At 45.3% G+C, this 22,967-nt stretch overlaps 1 protein-coding gene across 1 annotated transcript; it reads left to right on the top strand.

Annotated features, from left to right (window-relative positions):
* The first annotated feature begins 613 nt into the window (after window positions 1-613).
* serpinh2 (serine (or cysteine) peptidase inhibitor, clade H, member 2) lies at window positions 614-21,960 on the top strand. Its single transcript, XM_061066488.1, has 5 exons — window positions 614-666; window positions 1,966-2,609; window positions 8,571-8,663; window positions 9,135-9,367; window positions 21,318-21,960. The coding sequence occupies exons 2-5, from the start codon at window positions 1,973-1,975 to the stop codon at window positions 21,621-21,623; spliced, it is 1,269 nt and encodes a 422-aa protein (XP_060922471.1). The 5' UTR covers window positions 614-666; window positions 1,966-1,972; the 3' UTR covers window positions 21,624-21,960.
* Window positions 21,961-22,967: the final 1,007 nt, after the last annotated feature.

Here is a 22,967-nt window from a genome sequence, read left to right as displayed (position 1 = left end):
ACTCAATGAAAATAAATGAATACAAATTGATGCTCCTTAACTAAACCAATCACAGTGCTGGCTCCGTGCACGTCATCCTCTCTTGGTGTCAAAGTTTAGGAGGACCTGGCCCACGTGCTGCTCGCTGAGCTAGGGGCGAGGAGAAGAACATTAGCGACCCCCCTTGAAAGGTTTGGGGAACTGCAGCCTCATACTGATCCATGGACAAGGAGGTTTATTACCTTGAGCTTTATTTCCAATGAGAATTAAATCACTTCAACAGTTTGAAGGAAGTATAGATCTGCTAAATTATAACCCCACCACATATTAAGTTGTTTTTAACTGATCTGCTTTGTTATGCTGATAAAATGACATTTGATATAATTAGTATATATTAGTGAAAAGTAATATATACTAATTTTTTTTTATCCTGTTTTAAGCTCATATTCACGCTGTTATTTAAGCCTGCGCCTGGGAGCTGATTGCTCCAGGGGGAAGTTCCGGGGGGCAGAGCCAGAGAGCTGCCCGGTGGTGAGTGCAGCTTTCCGGGTAAACTTCCTCCTCCGTGCGCTGCCACGTCGGAGCTCCAGACCCCCCCCTCCGGCCCTCACTTCCTCCGGAGCCCGGAACCTTGCAGCGGCGGACACACAGCAGCCGAGGGACCAAGCCCGTTAGAATTGATTCACGGTAAAATACAAAATAAAATTCCACAAACCAACCTTTTTTTCCCCTCCATCGCTTTCCCCTCTCTCTCTCTCTGTCTCTCTCTCTCTCTCCGCCGAGGAACCCGTCTCCGTGTCTGGCGACAGATGTTCCCAGTCTGCCTCATCCTGTCGTTCAGTCCTGGATTTTGAACGAAATAAAAATAAACCGGATCTTTTTTTAAAAACTTTATCAAAGTGATGCGTCACAGTGGGTGAGAAAATAACCAGTAATCGTGCAGGGAGGAATTTATAACTTTACGGAGCGTCTGTTTGCACAAGCAGGGGTCTGACATGAACACTGCTATAACAACATGCATGGTTACTGGAAAACATCTGCCAAAATGTCTCTAATCAATAGTCTTATAAATTCCTTTCTGGCTGTTTATCTTTATTCTTATCTCTGTAAACAGATTCTGCATGTGAATATATAATGTATGATTCATTGGGCCTGAAAGCCTTCTTACTTCTCAGAATGTTTTGGATGCCTGCAGGTAAACAGTTTTTTTCTGTATTTGGAGAGCAGGATTTATTGATTTCACGTTAAGATTTTGTCCCGCTTTGACTCGAAACCCGGAGCTCACACTCAAATACACCCTGCCTGTGCTGGTTTCCTGAGCTTCAGCTCTCCTCCTCCTTGGGCTGGCACTGCTCAGATTTGTCTTCTGCTCTCGGATAGTAGGTGAAATATCGGACGTTTGGAATAAACCCCATTGGAGAGATAAAGAGGCCTAACGCAAAGTCTATATCAGCAATTGTTTTCTTTTTATTTTACAAAAAGAGATAGATTTACATTTCTCACTTTATGACTGGACACTGGGATTAACTCCACGTTTCACTCAGTTATAAAAAGTTGACCAAATTATCTTATATATATTCTTCCTGCTTTTAAGAAGCAAATCAATTGAAAATGATATAGATGTATGACACAAAACTAAAATGGCATAAAAACTAACAGAATGTATACACAAACATGGACTGAATTGTTGTTTTCAGTCATCGTCTTCCTCCTCCTCCTTAACCTTCTTTTTCTTCTTCTTCTTTTTCTTTTCTGTCCACTCTGGTATTGCTACCTCCTCCTCTTCCTCCTTTGGTTCCTCTACTGCCGTTTCTGCTTTCTTGTCCTTCATTGTGTTTTGTATGGAGAAATGTTTGATTGTGTGATCAAAGAATCTAGTCCGACTGTAAACGGTGTGAGGTGAATGGAAGACAGAGTCTTGCCCCCTTGTTTACACCAGTAGAACCAAAATATTTATACTGAATCCCTTCCTGTGCTTTCCCCCAGATCTGCCATGCCGCCCAGGCTTCCTGTCTATCTCCTCATTGCTTTGCCACTTCTCCTGGTGCAGGCGAGCACCACCAGTTCACCTGGGAAGAGCTCTGCTCCCCCAGCCAGTCCTCCACCCCGCCCGCCTCCTCCCCTGGGCGACCCCAGCTGGGCTCTGGGTCTGCGCCTGTACCAGGCACTCCGCTCCGACCCCAGCTCAGTAAACCCCCTGTTCTCACCTCTGCTTTTGGCCTCCTCACTTGGAGCACTGGGTGGAGGAGCTGCTGGCTCCACTGCCAAGCAGCTCACAGACCTCCTCAAGACTCCCACCCCCTCCAAGGACGGAGCCCAGGCAGGGGAGCTTCTGTCCGGGGCGTTGAAGAGCTTCGCCAAAGCCAACGCCACCGCCTTTCACCTGCACACGTCCTCGGCTGTGTTTTCCAAGCAAGCCCCTGCGATCAGTCAGGCCTTTCTGAAGGACAGCCAGGCCAAGTTCGGGCTGCAGCACCAGCCACTGGGGAAAGGAGACTCCAAGGCTGACCTGAAGCAGCTCCATGACTGGGCTAGAGATGGGCTGGGGGGGCTGGAGGCAGCTCCTATGGAGGCTGAAATCAAGGCCAAGGCCGGAGCCTTGATACTGGCTAATGCCCTGCACTTTAAAGGTGAGTATTAATACTGCACACTAGATACACGGCTGGTAGACTTATTTTGGTTTGTAGTTACACGATTGTGGAAATATTGACTGACTGTTTGGTAATGGCAAATGTTTTTAATGAAGAACACATGCAGTGTCCTACCAGGTTGGATGTAGACACTTGAAGAGGCAGCTTGGCTGGACTGAGAAGAAGCAAAGAAGACTGGTGTGCTCTGTAATTGTACAGTCATTTCAAATTATGCAACGTCTCTGTACTGTAGATGCATGCTGCTTCGGATGAGAAGTCTTAGAATATTAATATGGCGTGCACGTGTTCCATTTTCAGTGTTGGGGCTGCACACAGAGCCTGGGCGGCAGTTTGCCCGCCCCACTGTGTGTGTGTCAGCGTCCCCACCTGTGTGCAGAGTGCATGCCTCTCTGTGTGCATGCATGCGGTGGACTCCAGCTGGTGGACACAGCCGATAAAGGATGATTCCGGGGTCCATCGCTGAGAGCGTATTCATCTTCCATTGGGGGGTGATGTGTCATCTTAAATAATTGAGTAACAAGTGTCCAGACTCTCTCTCCCTCAGTGTCACGCCGAACATCTGTGCGTGGAGCGCTCCAAGTCTGCGGCGGCACAGCTTGGCTCGGATCTGGTCTTTGGGACGGGCTGCCGGGGCCAAAGCTAGTCCATGTTCCGAAGCTCCATCTGTGATTTAACAGTTGCATCGTAAAACACATCCATCTCATTATTCTTTAAAAGGATATAGCTGGATTCATTTCACTCTTATTAGACTGTTAAATATTGTCAGTAGTTTCACAACGAGGTTTTAGTTCATAATGAGTCACTGAAATAGCAAATAGCTTGTTTTTCATTCTCATGAATTCGATGTAATGTTATTTCAGGAATGGAATCGCTCATCTCTCTCTTGACGCACGGTTTGTGTGGCCCGCTGACGTCGAATCTCATTTTGGTTTGCAGCCGTCTCCAAAAGACGAGGACGTGTTAAACATGTCCCTCGGCTTCACTTGGTCTTTTTTGTGTGCCGTTTGTCTCTGTTTTTGTGCTTTTGTCATCGTTTATCGCGCGTCTAATCTAGCCTGTCTCTCTTCTTCCCACGTGTCTCCCGTTCCCATCCTTATCTGTGTCCATCTGCCTCCTTTCCTTCTGTCTCCTCCTGCAGGTATTTTTTCTTTTTTATTAGGTGCAAGGAAGGCAAGGCAGCTGAAGTGAAAACAGCAGGTTGCCGACAGACAGAACTCCGCAAATAACAGTCCCTGACAGACCATATACATCGATAAGCAATTTAATTAATTTCCTTTGTTTCATGTTCTCACTTCATTACAAAATTAGTTTTCCTGTGATCCGACCCTCGTTGGTTGCTGCATTTTTGCGCCGTAAATACACAAATTAGATTAAACGGCAGATTACAGCGCACAAATTAGATTAGGCTAAATTGGATTCCTTTAGTTTTGATTCATAATTTAAAAGTGGTCGATAGTTTGCTTCGTGCTCCTACTAGCCGCCTCTGGTTTGTTGTAATTTTGTATTTTATTTGTCTTTGATTTCAGGGTCCTTAGGCGCTTCGTAGCGTGTGATAGTGTAATGGTTTCAGAGTCACTTCCTTCCTCGCCTGTTTGTTTCATTTGCGTTCCCTTTAGTTGATTATTCAAGGGGGGGGATTTAAAAAGCTCTTTGCTGACCCTCCTTCCCTGGGCTCAACACAGCAGCCAAAGAAAGGGAAGGTCAGGGGCAATTAGCAGTGGAACATGTTTATAGTAGAGCGATGGTAAAAGCAAAGAGGGCTTTCGGAGACGGAACAGCGCGAGGGGGAAATTTCTGGGTGGGCAGGGGACAAAAAGAGAGGCAGAGCAAAAGAGATGGGAGAGAAGTAAACAGCGACAACTGAGGGAAGTGAAGAAAGAGAGGGAGGCCTGCTGAGACGGTGAAAGAGATTGACAGACATAGCGGAGCGTTGTAAAAAGGCCTACCTTGGGAGTTCCAGTCCACACCAGTTAATTAATTCAGGCTTTGTTCCTGTTTTAGACAAACAAACACTGGAGACGGAAGAGGAAAAATAGGATTCTGAACCACAGGAAAAAAGAAAAGTACAGAGAAGGAACTCAAACATGAGACAACGCCAAAAGCATAGAGAATGAGGGGAACAACAAAAGGCAAGAGAGAACAACAAGTCCCTTCACATTTAACCTCTAATAATAGCTCGTGGAAGTACTTGTAACGGGACTCCGGAGAAGGAGAGGGAGGAGGAGAGGGAGCCGGTCGTTCCCATCGATTCTCCCGCCTGAAGTTTACAGTAAAGCCGTTTTCAGACATGAAACCTGGAGAATCGGCTCCTGGGTTTACCCACAGTCTGCCTTTCACACATGCACGACACAGCAGGAGGTTCTCTGCACGGGAGAATTCACAACAGCCTCAAATCCTCTGCATTATTCAGGGCGGGAGGTGGAGCAGCCGAGTGCAGCAGACAGAGGCAGGAAGTGATGTATTCAACTCCGCTGTGGAGATCACGTGATTTGTATTGACAACACACAGACGCTGGTGTCGACTCTCATCGCCACAAACTCTCTTGACATCTTCGTCTGTGTCTCCTACATATGTGTGTCACCGCTTTTTCCCGGGAAGATATTTGTGTCCTCTTAGTTTTTTTCATTTGTGCATCTGTCGTGTGTTAGAAGCGCCATCAACCCCCCCCCACACCCGCTCATGGTGAATCCAGCGGGGGGATCCCCTGCTTTGCTCCCACATCAAACTCTCCAGGAGTTCCACACATAGATTTATATCTAAAGGCTAGATGTCTCGTCTGCGTTGCCGGCCAACGGAGCCGGACGTTCACCACGCACTGAACTCTGCAGTTTTCGCAGACCTTCTCCCCTGGCCTCCTCGTATAATGCCTGTGGAACATAGATATATATAAAGACTAGATGTCTCGTTCCACGGAGCCGGACGTCACCACATGGCGGCCATCTTGCCAGAGGTTGGTCGCTCACCCAAAACATTGTGTTGGTAGTGGTAAATAACCTTAACTTGCTCAATTTTCCACCGATTTTGAAACGGTCGGGTTTGTTATAAATGTCAGAGATGTAGATATGACACTGCATACTTATGAATAATTATGTTATTTTCTAAAAAAATGTTATAATTTATGCAGTGTCATAACTACATCTCTGACGTTTATAACGATCCAGACCGTTTCAAAATCGGTTGAAAATTGAGCAAGTTATGGTTATTTACCACTACCAACACAATGTTATGGCTGAGCAAGCTGCCTCTGGCAAGATGGCCGCCATGTGGTGACGTCCGGCTCCGTGGAACGAGACATCTAGTCTTTATATATATCTATGTTCCACAGGCATTATACGAGGAGGCCAGGGGAGAAGGTCTGCGAAAACTGCAGAGTTCAGTGCGTGTCTGAGAGCAGCTTATGTCTGTGAGTGGTCAGACTTCTTAACTGTGCGGTTGTTTCATTTTTAATCACAGATGGATAGTAATGGATTCATATTTCAAATGATGTCTCCGCCGCAGCACGGTCCTGTTAAGGAGAATAATATAGTGCAGGCCAATCTCGTGGAGACATGAGAAACACAGAGATCAAATAGCGTCTGATGAGCGGGCCAATGATCTCATCGATTTAACCCCCCGCTGCTGGATTACGACTTCTTTGTATTTACACAGAGATTCCTCATCATCGTGACATCACGCGCACAACACGGCTGCCACTCCAGGTAACCCTCAGCCCGTTGTTTTTGGATTCCAGCGCGATCATATTTCTCGCTCCGATGTTGACAGGAAGCGGAGCGAATGTCTGGGGCCTGTGCTGGCGCGCCCGGGACGGAGAGTCACATGTCACTTTGCTCTGACTTTTGATTGGCTGGGAGGTTCTTGGGAGAGTCAAGTGCTGAAACAACAAGTAGATCAGTTGATCTGCAGAACCTGATGTGACACCAGTTTTGCTATGGTTTCTCCCCTCCCTATCTTTCAAGAGTGTGGTCTTTCAGTTTGAGAGCAGGACTTATTGATTTCACGTTCAGATTTTGTAATGCTGTAACTGGCGGATCAATTTCATTCGTCATCACTGCAACAGATTAAGCTGATTTACATGTCTGAAGGGAGATTTCATTATTTCTTTCATCCAGCACCACTGTGAGTTCGGCCTTTGAGTCTCCTGCTCAGTGACATGACAAGAATGATCAAAACATCCACCAAGTTCTGAAGCAACATTTTCTCAGGGTTTCCATAAGAATTATATCTCGAAGGCCGCTGTGAGTCTTGACTTTTGATTTCGCCCCCAGCTTGAGACATTGCTGTTTCTTGAGCGTTGTGTCTCGATAACTACTGGATGACCTTTGCTGGAGAAACAGATGTCACCCTCTGGATAACTTGAATCTTCCCTCAACACCTCATCATCACAATCATCCAGGTTTTAATTTCCGTTTGTCCAGTCACTTGGTTTACACCTGCACAACTAATGACCTTCCCATCAGCCTCGGTTGTGTTTAGTGCTTGTTAGCAGACATGCTGACACGCTAAAGTAAGATGTTGAACGTGGTAAACCTTGTACCTGTTAATCCTGAACGTGTAAGCATTTGCTTTGTCAGCATTTTTGCATGCTGATGTTGGCATTTAGCCTCACCGAGCAGCTAGCATGGCGGCAATCTGCTCCCCCATCTCGATGGTCGTGCAATACCTCATCCAGAGCACCTTTTTTAAAATCGTCCATCAAGCAAATCACCGTCAAATGAGGCAATTTTCTGCATTTTAAATGGAGTATTGTGTCGGACTGTTGTTGTGACCGAACACGCAATCTGAAGATGTCACCTTGAGCGCCGGGGAACTCACCAGGGGAGTTTTTCATCATTCCCTGACATTTTATAGACAAATCAATCGTGAATACGTCAGAAAGAAGAAGAGGGGGCACACTTTGTGTCCAGTGTGAGTTTTTTAATGATAAAGCCGAGCACTTGATTCTCCAGACTTCCATCAGAGCAAATGAGGCATTAGATTTCTTTTTGACCCCCTTGCACCTGAGCATTGTGTCATGAGTGCATTGCTCCTTTTGAAAATGATGAATCAATAAAATCATCATCAGCTTGAGCCCTGGCCGGCCACCGGGTGTCACTCACGAAAAAAAAGCGACACGCTGTAAGTGCCAGACATAATCTGTCGACCTTCTCGCTCCATCCACTGTGCCCTGCTCTATTGAATGGGCCATCAGCTTTGGCATTGTGTCGTGAGGTTATTACAACAGTAATTCCACTACACACAGACACCCACCCAACCCGCCCTTCAATGGACAGCTGTCAGGGGGTTAGCAGGGCCAAGTGGGATGTGGTGAGCAGTGGAAGGGACGCCTCGGCCTTAAGGATCTCATAACCGCCTGAGTGTGGCTCTCCAGCTCAGCCGCTTTTGGGAGAGAAGACTACTTTTTAATAGGCAGTAGATATTGACGATTTATGAGCAGTTTCACCACATACCTTTGTATGTATACAAATATGTATGTGGCTTCTTCATGCTTTCCCCAAATCCTCGGGTGATGATCATGTTTTCTTCATCTCCACCAAATCAGGCCCACCCTGAATGAGTCCAATTTCCAGCCGCCTTGGCAGTGACGTTTGTTGAGTTTTTCTTTTCTGAGGGAGGTTTGCAGAAGTAGTGATGGATTCTTCTTAATACTTTATCTTTTATCCATGTTCTCTGAACTTGCACCCAGCACAGCAGACCTAAGGTGATGTGCTCATACAGTTGCTTTTGGGAGAGAAGACATCTTTTTAATAGGCCGTACATATTGACGATTTATGAGCAGTGTCACCGCGAATGGGGTGTATATACGTATTTTACGATCGGGTATTGTTTAAGCTGGTGGCCACCTCCTCACCTCTGCCAATCATTGAGCGTTTACCCACATCCCGTCTGCGTGGCGCTCCCTGCATTCACAACGTCTCTGTGCTTGTTTGTGTGTTCGTTCAGGGCTGTGGGAGAGAGAGTTCAGCGAGGGGAGCACGGATCGTCGAACCTTCCTGGGGAAGAAATACACCAAAGTGGTGATGATGCACAGAGCAGGTAAAAACAAACCCCAACACCCCCCCCCACACACACACACACACTGCTTTGACTGCCGTTCTCCTGCCAGCAATTAAATGCAGCGAAAGGGAAAAATGGCTTGAACATCTGTAAGGTCCAATCCACTTCCCTCCTATTTATCACTGTGTACCTTATCATTTATTTAACATGCCTTTCATATTTTATGCATTGTCTTAAAACAACAACAAGGCAGAGGGAATTTCTGCCTTGACAGCAATAAAAGACACTGGAGGGAGACACTGTGCTTTATTTAATCTTATAATATGAAGTCATTTACAATTCAGGGTAAAGATAATGTCTCACCAAATGGCTTCTTAGCTAAATAGTTTGACCCAACTTCCAAGAGAACAGCCGTCGAGAACATCTGCTGAACCTGTTACATGATGGCGAAGATTCTCCTTCTCTCCTTGACTCTGCGCCCCCCGGCTCCTCCTTTGCCCTCTTCTCCAGGTTTGTTCCGTCACCATGAAGACATAGGAAACATGGTGCAGGTCCTGGAGGCGCCGCTGCGGGGGGGCAAGGCCAGCATGGTGCTCCTGCTGCCCTTCCACGTCGAGGATCTGGCTCGGCTGGACAAGCTGCTGACCCTGGAGCTGCTGTCCACGTGGCTGGAGAAAACCAAAGACACCAGTGTGACCATCTCTCTGCCTATGGCGAACATTTCCAGCACGTTCAGTCTGCATGTGAGTACAACAAACGGGATTTATTGAGGTTGAAGATTGAACATTAACATAGAGATCTGAAGAATATCTACATGGCGTAAACTCAAACATGACTTTATGATGAAGTTGTCACTAACATCTACACTCACTCTGTTTTATACATTTATGTTTTGTAGTGTGAATTGCAATAAAAGTGAGTTTCAGATTTCCAGAAGCATGAAAATTTCATCTGTGGGAAGTTTATGACGTAACCTGAAACTTCACATTCACCCCTCACACCCTCACACCTAATGACTGTTTGGGAAGTAGGGCATTTAAGTAGTTGTCAACTTCTTTGACCAAATTTTACGTGGCACTGCTTGGCAAACATTAACACAACAAACACACAATATTTGAAATCCTGTTTAATAATGGTAAAGTAATAGGGACTTTGCTTCATGAGAACAAAAGTAAAACTAAAAGCTGGCCTCCCTGGTTACACTTTTGTGCCTTTGACGTCCTTCCCCGATGGGCATGCTGTGTGAAAGTTTTTATTCCAATCAGCCTTTTCTCAGATTAGTGTCAACCCAACATGATTGACTACACATAATGAACACACATAATTACTCATAGCAACTATAGCTTATAGAACTTGGCAATCGGCAGAATTACGTACAAGTCGTCGACCTCATGAATTATAATTTAACGTAAAATACTGGTCACTGTCTAAACTTCCCTACTGACATGCCATTATGACTGATTCCTACTTGTATGGTGTGCTGAATATTCTTTTCTAAAACCGTGAGTTTTAAGTATGGAACATAATGTTTTTTATTTTGGCCTTTAGGAAAAATATAACCAAGATATCGCCATTTATTTTCGTCCAATTGAGTATTTTCATAGTTTTTCTTCTTGCCAAACAAATGTATTGGCGGGACATTTCCTTTCTCTGCACTTTACTATAACATATCTTTGTTGCCTCTCAAGGATTTTTATAATAATATTTCAATAGGAGCAAGTTATGAGTGCCATACAGAAAAATAAGCCATCTTTGCTTTTAATTTTCTGTGAAACCCCTGGTGGGTTGTATTTAGTCTGAATGATTGTGTCAGAGAATTGAGGTTAACAGTGCTAGAAGTACTGTCACGACTTTGTGTAAGCTTGTGGTTTCGAGTGTGTTAGTATTCAATCATATCTTATTCTCTTTTCTTTCACCGCACAGAGTGTGAGTGTGTGTAAGTGTGACTGTGTGTCAGGGTTACATTTTTCTCTTTGAAGGGGGCTCTTTGGAACCAAAGCAGGAGGGTAAGTTGCTCTTTAAATGAGGGGCTGATCTTCTTAGGTTAAGTGTTTGTAATTTTACCTTGCACCATGATACACTCTAGTTCTATGTAAATGTCCTTTTAATGTTTTAGATTCACTGTTGAGTCTATTTCAGGCTAATGCGTTTGGATATGCATTTATACAAAGATAGGAAGTGTTGTCTGGGTAATAGCCTTGGCTGACGTTGTGTTCTTCAAGTAATAAACTCATCGTTTTTTCCGAGGGATGGACGTGAAACGAAAAGAATACAAATATGTATGTGGCTTATTCACGCTTTCCCTTAATCCACGGGTGATGATAATGATTCTTCCTTTCCACCAAATCTAGCCCACCTTAAATGAGTCCAATTTCCAGCCGCCTTGGCAGTGACGTTTGTTGTTTTTCCTTTCTGAGGGAGGTTTCAGAAGTAGTGATGGATTCTTCTTATTACTTTGTCTTTTGATCCATGTTCTCTGAATTTGCACCCAGCACAGCAGACCTAAAGTGATGTGCTCATACAGTACAATGCATTAAATATGCGTCAGAGAGGAAGTCACTCTTTTTTTCTTTTTTATAATACTGCAGTGCAATTTAAAAGAGTGGATGTCTGCATTAAGCCCCACTTGTTGTTTGTTCTCTTAGTTTCTGTTTTTCATTAATTTCCTCTACCCACACGCACCGCATCATTTTTCACCTCAACTGATACAGTTTTTCATATCTTTCAGAAGTGCGCTCATCATTCTCATTGTTCCTTTGTCGCTTTCATTCTCTGGTTTGTGTTTTCCATGTCTCTCGGTCTCGGTTCTTTTCATCTGCTTTGGTCACCTCCTCTTCCTGACATGCGTTTCTTTTTCTTCCCTTTCAAAAGTTATTTTTTGCTCCATTCATACTTTCTCTCCCCTTCACTTGGCTCTCCTCGTCCTCTCTCTCTCTCTGTCTGGGCTCTGCCTCCATGTTGTGCCGTGTTTCTCCCTCGTCATGTCTTCCTCTACTTCATCTTCCTCCAAATATTCTTCACCTGCGACCTCTATCTCTTGCTTGCTTTTCTGTCTCCTTCTTCCCCTGACTCGTTGGTGCCTTTAGTAACTGAAGCAGTGGCCTGGCTAAGCCTTTCCAGCTCAATGCAGACTCTGACTCTGGTAAGTTCAAATGTCACCCCTTCCCTCTCTTCTCCTCACTTCCTCGAGGTGATAGCTGTACTTACAGCATCAGACTGCAACAACCTTCAGCAGGGAATCGAACCCTGGCTGCTAAGAGGATAGAAGGGCCTGAGGACGACCACGGCGCGCAGCTCTTTGGTGGGCTCCCGATACCTCCCACAGAACTCTTTTTGCAAGGTCGTGCCATAGCCCAGGTGGTGGTCCGGATCTCTGCCCCCTTATCCTCCCAGAAGCAGCATGTGGCCTATCTGAATCAGGAGAGAGGAGACTGCAGAGAGTTTGGGAAGCGCTGCTGGGCCTGTTTCAATTTAAAAACCCACGGGTTGTGTCTTCGTGTGAACAGGCTAGAATGGAGACTTAAGGGTAATATGACTCAGTCTCCATGGATCGCAATACTCCAACATCTGACCTTATTCAGGATAAGATCGTTCTATTATGACGTTTACATGAGTTCCTCATAGAAATTCCATCTATATTCCTGATCACATGTTACAGATCATATGGTCCTGTAGGATTCTTTACAAATGTATCTGAATCTTACAAATCAAAGCTCGAAGTGCTATACCACTTCTGACCAGGCATATTGCAAAGTGGCAGCAAACAGCCACAGATCACTGGCTGCCTCTGTGGCTGATATGTAATTATTTTTGACTTTTATATATATTGTAAGGCAGTATCTTAATACACCTGAGGCATGTGTCGTCAAGCAGTTGGTTACTGCTATTCAAAGACTCCGTATGTGTTTACGTCAGAGTATCTGTGTCAGCTGGCGGCGGTGGGATATGAAGCCTCGCCTCCTTAGAGACTGCCGCCTTAATCCAGCGCCTCCACCACTGGGCCACACAACCAGTGAAGCTAGGATTTGAACAGTAATAGTACTGGAACTGCACAAATGAAGAGGGCAACATTACTTTCAGTTTCCCAGTAACACATCATTTGGTCACTCTGCCATAACAAAAAAAATAACCTCCTGAAATACCTGATCAAAGTTGCTTCACTAAAACAAATCTATTATATATATTCACACAGAGTACATCAACATGGACAGCAATATTTTGAATATTGACCTTATGAACATACATTGAATACTAAACTATTATGATAATTACATGAGATAAATCCATTCATAGTCCTGTTTACATGTGACAGATCGTCAGCGTATAACTGTGGGTGCAGCCCGGGAGGAGCTACAGGCAGACAGGCAGCCGGTTAGTGGCTGCTGATGCTAATGCGAGTGCATGGGGGTTGTTCGGGTTCACACGGGTCAAACCGACGGCTGTGTCAGGCTGCTGACTGGGAGATCAGAGGGTTGTCAGGCTGGTGGAAGAGCACGTATTTGACCAGGCCACAGGGTCCGGAGCGCAGGCAAGGGCACAGAGAGAATCACACGAGATCGGTCTGCTGATGTGGAGGCAGAGTGCAGAGAGTTAACCTTTGTTTCATTTTCAGTTGCCATAGAATGTACTTACTAAAGATTTCAGGTCTGCTTTTTTTAAGAGCCTATTTTTCATGGGCTACATGATCCAAACTATTGAGATGGTCATTAGATAGGACCTAGAATTTTGGTGTAACTACAGAAACACTTGTGATCTGACAGTGGTGTTTACGGAGTGGAGGTTCTTCCCTCATAAACGATCTTTGGCGGAGATCAGACACCTGCTTTCACAAACCTGACCTGAATCTAGTTTTAATTTTAGTCTCATATCAAGTTGCTTTTCCAGAATGAATGTAAATTTACCCTCCAAGGTCACTTTAATGCAATTTAAGCTGGCAACAGAGGTGTTCAGCGTCAGCTCAAAATTAAAAGCTGCTCCATCTTTGTTTTTGATGATGGATGACAGAAATGACTGAAACAAGATTTGTTAGCTCATATGCGAGTAAAGTGTTCACACTGAGGAGCTATAGTTGTAATCAAGTTAAGGAGGCTGAGGTGAACGTAACTCAGTTAAGAAAGAATTGATATTCAAAGCCATAAACCGAAGTATTCCAAAACTGTTGGAGGACAAAAGCTCAACCTGGAGTGTAAGCGCAGAGTTTGAGCACAAGCAGGGGCTATTCGAGTGTGAGTGCAGATAAGAAAAAAAGTAAGCTGGGCTCATCTTCAGTGCTCACAGTTACTCATTCTGAATTCATGCAGTGCAGATGATAGCTGTATTGTTTTTGCAGAATGTGTATATTCACCCTAAATTGCCTGTGCACTGACTTCAGCTACTTGGGACTTGTTGCACACACCGACTGCTATGTGGAGAGTGTCTTTGTGCATGTTAATGTGTCCGCTCTTCTTTTCCATTTTGTCTCTGTATGATGAGGTTGACTCCTACAACCTTGGGATTAGCATAATTTTTTGCATCGAGTTAAAACATTTTTCCGATGGCACGGATGCATCTTCACCTCGGCTCCCACAGCCCGGAGGGAACGCACAACTGTTTGAATCCTCTTGTATCTTCCCACTGACTTTGTACAAAGTCGCTCCGCTTCTCAAAGTTACTTTGTGCTCAGCCTGAACACACACTTAGAGGGATACAGTAGCCGCTGGTACAACAGTTGTGGATGACTGAGAAAGAAAGACGAAGGAGAGAGAGAGTGAGAGAGTGAGAGAGAGGGGTTAGTTGAACCTGACAGATACAGAGGGCATGCAAGAAAAACCCATTTCCCCAGGGCATGCTACGCTGACTGGAACGTATTACCATGTCCTCTTTAGATGTACATTGTAACCTCATCATGGACTGATGAAATCCACTTTGGCCTCTTTCTCGTTCAACAATCCTCTCTGCAGAGTTGAGCTGCCATGTTATTTGGGAAGCTTTACCCTGAAGAGACAACGTTTGACATGAACATTGTCAGGACTCTCAGGGGAGGAGGCTGTAATCTACGACTAAAGCTTGAAACAACTGCTTTTGACATGGCTGTGACTTTTCCCGTGAAAGGGAAAACATACTGTTGCGTAAATCCTTGTGTCTGAAAAGCTCACTCTTGTAAATACCCAAAAGAAGCTTCATGCTGCTCTCATTATTTCACATAATTATGGATAAACACTTAAATGTTTTCACGTCCGTTATCGTCCTCTGACTCCTCATGAGCTGTTTGCCCTCTCAAAAAACATAAGTGCATTTGTGGAATCATTACTAAAGGGCTCAAGCTCTGAACAAACCCTCAGCCTGATCCAGTTTCATTTCATCTGTCACTCCAGCCCCTCTGGCCGCTGATAGCCCGCCATGTCTCCTCTGACGATCATTTTTTCCAATTGGGTCGGGCAAATAATTGCTCGTCGCCGTGCGTTAATACTGTTTACCGCGCTATCTGCCAGGACCTTGGCCCACCGTGGACCCCTGAGACTAGAGGGCGGCATCTGGACAAACAGAGGATCGTGGCATGTGCGTGTGTGCGTGTCCACTGTAATGCTCATGTCCTCTCTGCGAGGCAAATGAGATCAAACTAAATCACGCACCTCTCAGTCACGTTGCACCGATTCGCCACAATCCAAATGCAGCTATTCCCTCCTTCACCTCTGTCCCCTCTCTCTCCGTCATATCAGCCCCAGCGATCTAATTCCCTTTTTGTAGGTCTCACATGTGCCTCTAATACGCCATCACTCAGCAGCCGTACCTTGGCACCGCCGACCTAAATAGGAGTGACACTCGGCGGGCGAGTGAACTGGAGAGGTGGAGGAGGACGGGGGGGTCAATGATTGCTCGGGGACATGGTGGAAAGTGTCACAGTGAACTATAAATACCTGCAGAACTCTACCTTTTTTCTCTCCGTCTGTCTGCCTATTTGTGGTGTTCTCCTCTGTTGAAGGGCACACCGAGATGGAGAGGCCTCTTAACTAACCTGGTCTGGAGGTTACCGAATAAACCGCCCTCATCGCTCTCTCTCTCCCTCTCTCTCTCTCTGATCCAGTGCTGACCAGGCCACACGCACACATCCAGACTAATGGCCGAGCTTGAGCTCCATCCTGGCGGTATATCTCCAGTCGCTGACTAAGACGTACGAGTGTGCACCGGAGAGCTCACTCAATCATGGCTAATGAGGTCAAAAGGCCATCAAATATTTACAAGAGCACACTCCGCAGTATACAGTGTGGAGGGGCGGCTGTATTCACGCGGCTGCAGCAGCCCTGCGTCATATGAAATGATCAGATGCGTTTCATGGTCATTCGTGAAATATTATCTCGCTAACAGCTCGGGCTTTTTTTTTTTTCTCCTTTTCATGTTTGTGGTAAAATGTCCTTGTGGGATAAAACCCCGGCTCACATATGTAAGCAAGTGAATGAGTTGCCAGGTCTATTGACCGTGCAAAAGAGGTGAAAGCCCATGTAAATAAGATACCAGCCGGGGTATTGCTGATGAGACTCAATAAAGAGATGGAGATGCTTTGAAGCCTTAAGAGCCGATGTGGAGAGAGAGAGAGAAAGAGATGTGTTTTTTTTTTTTTCTTTGTTAAGCCTGTATAGAATGGGTCTGTGAAAGGGAGCTGTGATGATGCCAGTGCCAAATACTGCACGCTCGAAACCACCCACACACCATGTTAAGGGGAGTATTGAATTTGGCGGATCATGACTGGGGTTGTTTAATTTGTCAACGGCTTAGAAGAATCATTTTGTGGCTTTTACTAGGAAGGGGGGGGGGGCTGTAGGAGGGAGGGAGATTTTACCTTTTACCATCATTGTTGGACAGTTGTCGGTTGTGTTTGGTCGTGATTCGAGCGTCACAACTAGTTTGACCAAGTTGGCTATAGGTTGCATTGGGCCAGAGGATGCAATCATACAGTGTGCAGCATTTAAAGGTTCACGTCCATGTTTGCTAACTAGCAGTCTTCTCCTTCTTTTTGCTGGCTGTGTATTTTAGCCACCGATTGTAAGTTCATAGATTAGCAATAAAAATCCTCGTCCTCCCCCGTACTCATGCATGAGATACAAATCACCCAAAGACCTACACCGAAAACCATCGCTCCGTGGCTTTACTCGTGATCAAAAAACGCAACTCCATTTAAAGAGTGAACAAGTAGTGGTCAAAAACCCACTAACACTCACTGGTAGTATATTTGTCTGTAGTGGGAATGGATTCAATCGCCGTTCACTCCCGGGTAAAATCCGCAGTAGCCACAGCTTTTAATTGGCTCCGGCTCCAATCCACAGTGATGAAAACAGGACACTTTGGTGAGCTAGCTCTTTGGCAGAAACCAGGTGAGACAGCTCTTCAGTTGTCAGTGCAAAAAAAACAGGACCTTGCTGAAAATGGTGTAAAAGAGGTAAATGTTGACCTCCAGTGGTTTAGATTCCCACCCTCCTGTGGGGATGTACAGGGGAACTCCAGGAATGAGGTGACGCGAGGCGAGACAGGGTTGAAAGTTAAAATCTGAAAGAGCAGAGTCCCCCTGCTTTTCATTGGGGTTAAATTTAATCATTTGTGTCCTGATGCAGCTCAATATCTTTCATTTAAACTCCTTTGATTGTTGCCTCCACCAAAGTGTTTGTTTGTTGATTAGCAGGATTATGCAGAAACTACTGGACCAATTTCCACAAACATTCTGAAAAGATGTGGTTTGATTCAGGGAAGAACTCATTCAGTTGTGGTGCAGATCTGGATATGGGAGCGGAGCCAGGATCTTTCTTTCACATTCTTAAAGATTGCGTTTTTTGAAATTTCTACCAATTTTCCAGGGAATAATTCATTTTCTTTATCAGATATATTTAGGGAACTGATGTCTTTGAGTTCTTGCAGCTTGATGGAATGACTGTTGACTCTTCAGCCTTTGCAGAGCTATGCACTGCACTGATTGCTTTTCTAGTTACCACTGAAATTTTAGCCCCTTGAACCACATTACTTTATGAAAACAGCCCATACGTGTTGAGTTACATTTTCAAATTAGAGCTAAAACAATTTATTGAATAATCAGTTATCCACTCAACAGAAAAATAAACACTTACGTTTGTTTAAGCCAAATGAAAAATATTATTCCCAGCTTCTCAACTATGAATGTTTTCCATTTTTCACCACTGAATACGATTTGGATTTGTACTTTGGGTTCTTTGTGCTCTCAGCCCTCATTTCTTTTGAACAGTTTAAAACTTTGAAGAGAAATGAATTCAGGAATGAATCAATATATTAATTAATAATGAAAATGGGGCTGCCAGTCTCAGTTACTCCTCAGAGACGGAGCTGTGACATGTCGACATGTGACCGGCTGCCCCCACGCATGCCTTTTAAAAGCCCCCACAGTTCCACCCAACAAGCTACTTAGTGAGCTCAACCATCAAGCTGAAATAATGTGATGCAGAGTGCTGCACGCCTCGGGGTGGATGCCATCCTTCCTCAGGTCTGGTTAGATTGCACTGCTGTAGGCCAAGTAAGCTACACTCTCACACACACACCCACACACACACACACAGAGGAAACCACCAGCTGACAATGCCTGTGGCTCTCACTCTCAGACAAATAGCTCATTGATGCTGTGTGTGAGGCATCAGCAAAGTCGGCCCAGTGCTGTTCCATCTAAGATTCATGCGGTGCTTCAGAGAGAAAGGGCAGCCAAAGAGCACCTCCCCGAGGTTTCTCTTTCCATATAATGCAGTGCCACACCTCTGCAGTGCACTAGTCTTTCCCGGGCCTTCTCTAACACCCCTGGCCCGTTTCCCAGCACGCTGCCACGGGGTCCCTTCATTTTTAAACACTTTACAGCTTTAAAGAAATAATTAAACAAATGCTTTCGCGTCTTCATGCATAGCAGGGGAGTCAGAGAGGAAGGCTGGGTCACGTGGGGGTTGGTGGTTGGGTTTTCATATGCATCACGGTGGCACATGCAGCACTGCAGACCGAATGAACCCGAATGAAAACAGATGGACGTGTTCTCCTCAGACTTGTACTCTGGAAAACCGAAGAGTTTGTCTTTCACGTATGAAGAGGGCAACAGGAAATTGTCTGGATCCGGTGAACGCTGAGGCGAGGGGCGACAGCTGGGTAGAGCATGCAGGAGGCAGGACATGATGCATAATGTCCGCTGTGGAAATCATGTGTTTTTGTTTACGGCATATCAACAACACGGTCGGCTGTTATTACCAAGAGCTCATGGGACTGTTTGTCTTTCCAGTTTGACATCTTTTGTCTGGGTCTTGTACGTGTATGGCACTACCTTTTAATCCTGAGGTTCTTATTTTTTTTCAGTTTTACATTTGTCACGTGTATGAAATGTTATGAACACACCCGTATGAAGTGCTTGAAAACGTCTGGAGCCACTGACTCAGACATTTACATTCTCACAAACAGCTCCTCATCTCAGTGTAGGACTGAAAGCGGCTACATTAGAGATAACGAGAAAAAGCTTATTTTCCTTATACACACATTTGTCTTTAACCATTTGAGGAGCCCATAAGTTTAAGTCGCTCCGTTTCCGATAAGGAGTGAAAAACCTTGAAAACCATCGCCGGCGGTGACGGAGAGGTCGAGAGAGCGGTGTATAGCGAGGGCGCGTTGGCCTGTCGAAGAAAGAGAAGGATGGGGGCGTAGTGGAAAAAAGACAGAGTTAGGAGCAAAAAGCGAGTGAGCGTGTGCGAGAGAGATGAGATAAAATAAAGGCACGTGGGGCTGATGAAGGATGGGGATGCCAGGCGAGTGGCAGAGCGGCAGTGGGAGACAGTGATGCAGTGGTAGCAGGTGGAAGAAGAGTGGAGGAATAATGGATGAGGACAATAGAAGTGCATTAGAGCAGGAGGTGGCGTGTGTGTGTGTGGAGGGGGGGGCGTTGCATGGAAACACTAGAATGGGAGTGACAGATGCCTACAACTGTATATACATCTACTTATATCATGTTTGGCTGTAAGCCGACATGATCCAGTTTAACTTCCTCTTGCATGCACAGGCAGAATGGAGAAGTTCTACAGGGATGATTACAATTGTCCATTAGCAGAAACCCAAAGTCAGGGAGGCGGCACCGAGACGACTCATCCGAATGATTTAGTGTTTTTTCTTCTGTCGGTGGAAGATATCTCCTTTTTAAAAAGTGTAATCAGATCAAGTTTGAACGGCGCTACAGGAGAAAACAATATTGTCACCCGCTCTTCTCCTGCAGATCCACACGCGAGCCGCGGCACGCTCTCCTCTGGCCCCGGGAGAAGCCTGTCACTGTGAGTGGCCCCTCTTGCCACGGGAGGATAAACTACCTGTCATGACGACGCCTTCCCGCAGAATTCATATCAGGCAAAACAAAAGGGGGGGTGGGGGTTGCTGAGGTCACGGGGCATCACTCTTAAATTATTCATCCTCCTGCTTCCTCCTTTCCGTCTCCTCTCCGCCTGTCGCCCACTTTGTTCTGCCAGCTCGCAACAAGGGCAACTGTCAGCACCCCCCCTCTCCTCCAATCTCTGATTCCCGCGATAGAAAGTAAATAAACATGGTGGGGGATAAACTCCCCTCCCTAAAAAGTTAATGATTGCCTGTTTGAGGGGCTTGTGTGCTTATGTTTACGTTAATCATGTGGCGAGGTCCTGGAAGGCCAGAGCATGTCTCACACTTTTTGAACACCACAGCATCATTTTGAATGTGCCTTTCCTCCCTCTTGTGGTTTGGTCTCTTTGCGTGCATAATGGATCAGTGTGTTGCATATAGGGTTGCAAAATTCCCAGGAATATTCAAAGTTGGAAACTTTCCATGGGAATTAACGGGAATTAACGGGAATTAACGGGAATATACGGGAACAAACGGAATTAACGGGAATATACGGGAATTAACGGGAATAAACTGGAAATGTTGTGGGTAATTTATACTAACTGTATTTACCTTGTCATATACAGACATACATATACACGTTTTGTCATAGGCTGATTTGAGCCCTGAGGAAACTTTGGGCACAGTATTTGCAAATGTACACAGCCTTTCCTTCTACATTGGATGGGGTTAAATGTCTCCACACATGAGATAGTGCACGTTGCATTGTTCTGTAGAATAAGATGAGAAAAAAGTTTGTAAAAAAAACGCTAATGCAATGCTAGAGATATAAATAGTTAGCCAAACAATTTGAATTGTCTGTAAACATATTTTACAATTGATGGATAAATGAATGGAAATAGGCTAGATGAACAGATGAACAATCCTCAATCAGCATGCTAATATATTTCCCCCAGTAATATCATCGAAACTTACCTGACTAGTCCTTCACTCTACAGCAGGCCTCAATAGCCCTGCTGTAGAGTGAAGGATGCTGGGAATTATCTGTGCATGTGATGGAAGAATGCACAGTGGAGGGTTGAAATTCAACATGCAGCGTGTGCTACATTCCATACTTCTTTAAAATAGAGTTTTGAATGATGTTTTTATTGCTCAGTGTTTAATTTGTGTATTTTTACACAGCTAAACTTCCCATGGAAAGTCTCCGGAAAGTTTCCGGAAATTTAACGGAAACTTTCCGCCCCTTTGCAACCCTAGTTGCATTTTGCATATGCTTACGGGACATCTCCGTATAGGATGGCCTCAAGAACCGGGAGATTCCAAGCAGCCCTTTAAATTCCATCCCTCCTATCTTTTTTTCTGTTCCAGAAACAGTTGCTCACTCTGGGTTTGACCGACCCCTGGGACCAGAAGGTGGCCGATTTCTCCGGCGTGTCCGTGAAGAGCAAAGGGAAGCTCCATCTGGGTGGCGTCCTCCACTGGGCGTCCCTGGAGCTGGCTGCTCAGGCCGGGACAGGGGAAGCGGATCTACAGGAGGAGAACGTAGAAAAGCCCAAGATGTTCTACGCCGATCATCCCTTCATCCTCTTCGTTCGGGACAACGCTACCGGAGCCCTGCTGCTGATGGGAGCTCTGGAGCACGCAGAGGGAGAGGCCCTCCATGATGAATTGTAGCAGCACCTACCATCTATCCCTTTCATTTTTTTTTTAAAATCTCCTTCACAAACTTTCTTCGTCAAGACATTGCCATTCACTATGGCAGAGTATCACATCAAACTACGTCTGGCTGTCATGCACTGACACTGCATAGTCTGGAACTTACTGACTGACACTGACACTGACATTGCCATACCTGACGCCTACTGACACTGACACTGACACAGACACACACACACACACACACACAGAGTGACACCTACATGGCATACATAAATGAAAAATCTGTAGAAGACAATACGAAAGTTGACAGTTACAGCAAAAACACTAACTTTGAGAGACTGGTAGCTTTTTCTCTCACACACAAACACACACACACACACACACACACACACACACACACACACACACACACACACACACACACACACTCACTCAATGATCAGGCCTACACAAAAGACAAGAGTGCACTGACAAACACCAACATGCTGACAAGCAAAAGTGGCTGCACTGACACGACACTCACACTAGCAGGTTTTTTAGTGGACAGCAGCTCACACTGACACTTGAATCCTCCCTGTCAGGACATCACCAGGACAGGTGAGAGTGTGTGTATGTGCTGTGTCTGTGTGTGTGCGTGTGTTGGTGGTGACCAGCATGTTAAGGACGCCCATGCAGCCTGTCTCAGAGCCGGCGGGGACCTGTGGCGGGGTCTCCAGGGTAAGATCTGAGGAAGACTGATGGATCGGCCAAGTGCTTATTGATGAGCCAGCTTAATGCTAATGGCCGTAATGAGTCACGACGCGTGTCAACAACACAGAGAGGACAGGGAACCTTTTAATCTCTTAATACCGGCGGGGATCAATTTTGCTGCGATGCCCGTTGGAAACAAACATGACTGACATCGCTTGACTTAAATGTAACGGCTTAATATTTAGGACGATTACATCAAAGAGGTATTGATTGTCACTTGTGTTTTTGTCCTTTATATCGAGCTCCATGATGGATGGATGAGTGAGTTGACTGAACAGTGTGGAAAACGATTTTTTAAATTTTTCTAAAGATACATATTCCTGGGCGTGCTTCTATTCTTTTCACTTCAGCTTCACTATATTCATCACTGTCTTCGCTGATCTTGATACAAACCAATCAATCAATGCTGTGCTATTAGTATATAATACACGAGGCGCTGACACAGCTCCATCTTTCGTGACAGCACTTTCTTTTTCCTTTTTTTTGGTGTGTTCCTTTTCCCCCTGAACTAAATTGGCTGACATTGAGGCTCAAGGGTGCGGGGAAGCAGATTTAAAGCCCTGAACCAGCGTCATTTATTGAATTTTAAGGGCAACACATGATAGACTC

The sequence above is a fragment of the Limanda limanda genome, chromosome 22, assembly GCF_963576545.1.
Source record: "Limanda limanda chromosome 22, fLimLim1.1, whole genome shotgun sequence".
NCBI lineage: Eukaryota > Metazoa > Chordata > Actinopteri > Pleuronectiformes > Pleuronectidae > Limanda > Limanda limanda.
The sequence above is the reverse complement of the archived record's forward strand: the minus strand, read 5'-3'. Positions and strand labels throughout refer to the sequence as shown.

Coding starts and splice junctions, on each gene's coding strand:
- serpinh2 (XM_061066488.1), top strand. CDS start 1,973: ATGCCGCCCAGGCTTCCTGTCTATCTCCTCATTGCTTTGCCACTTCTC. Junction 2,610..8,570: donor TAATGCCCTGCACTTTAAAG/GTGAGTATTAAT, acceptor GTGTTCGTTCAG/GGCTGTGGGAGAGAGAGTTC. Junction 9,368..21,317: donor CCAGCACGTTCAGTCTGCAT/GTGAGTACAACA, acceptor TTTCTGTTCCAG/AAACAGTTGCTCACTCTGGG.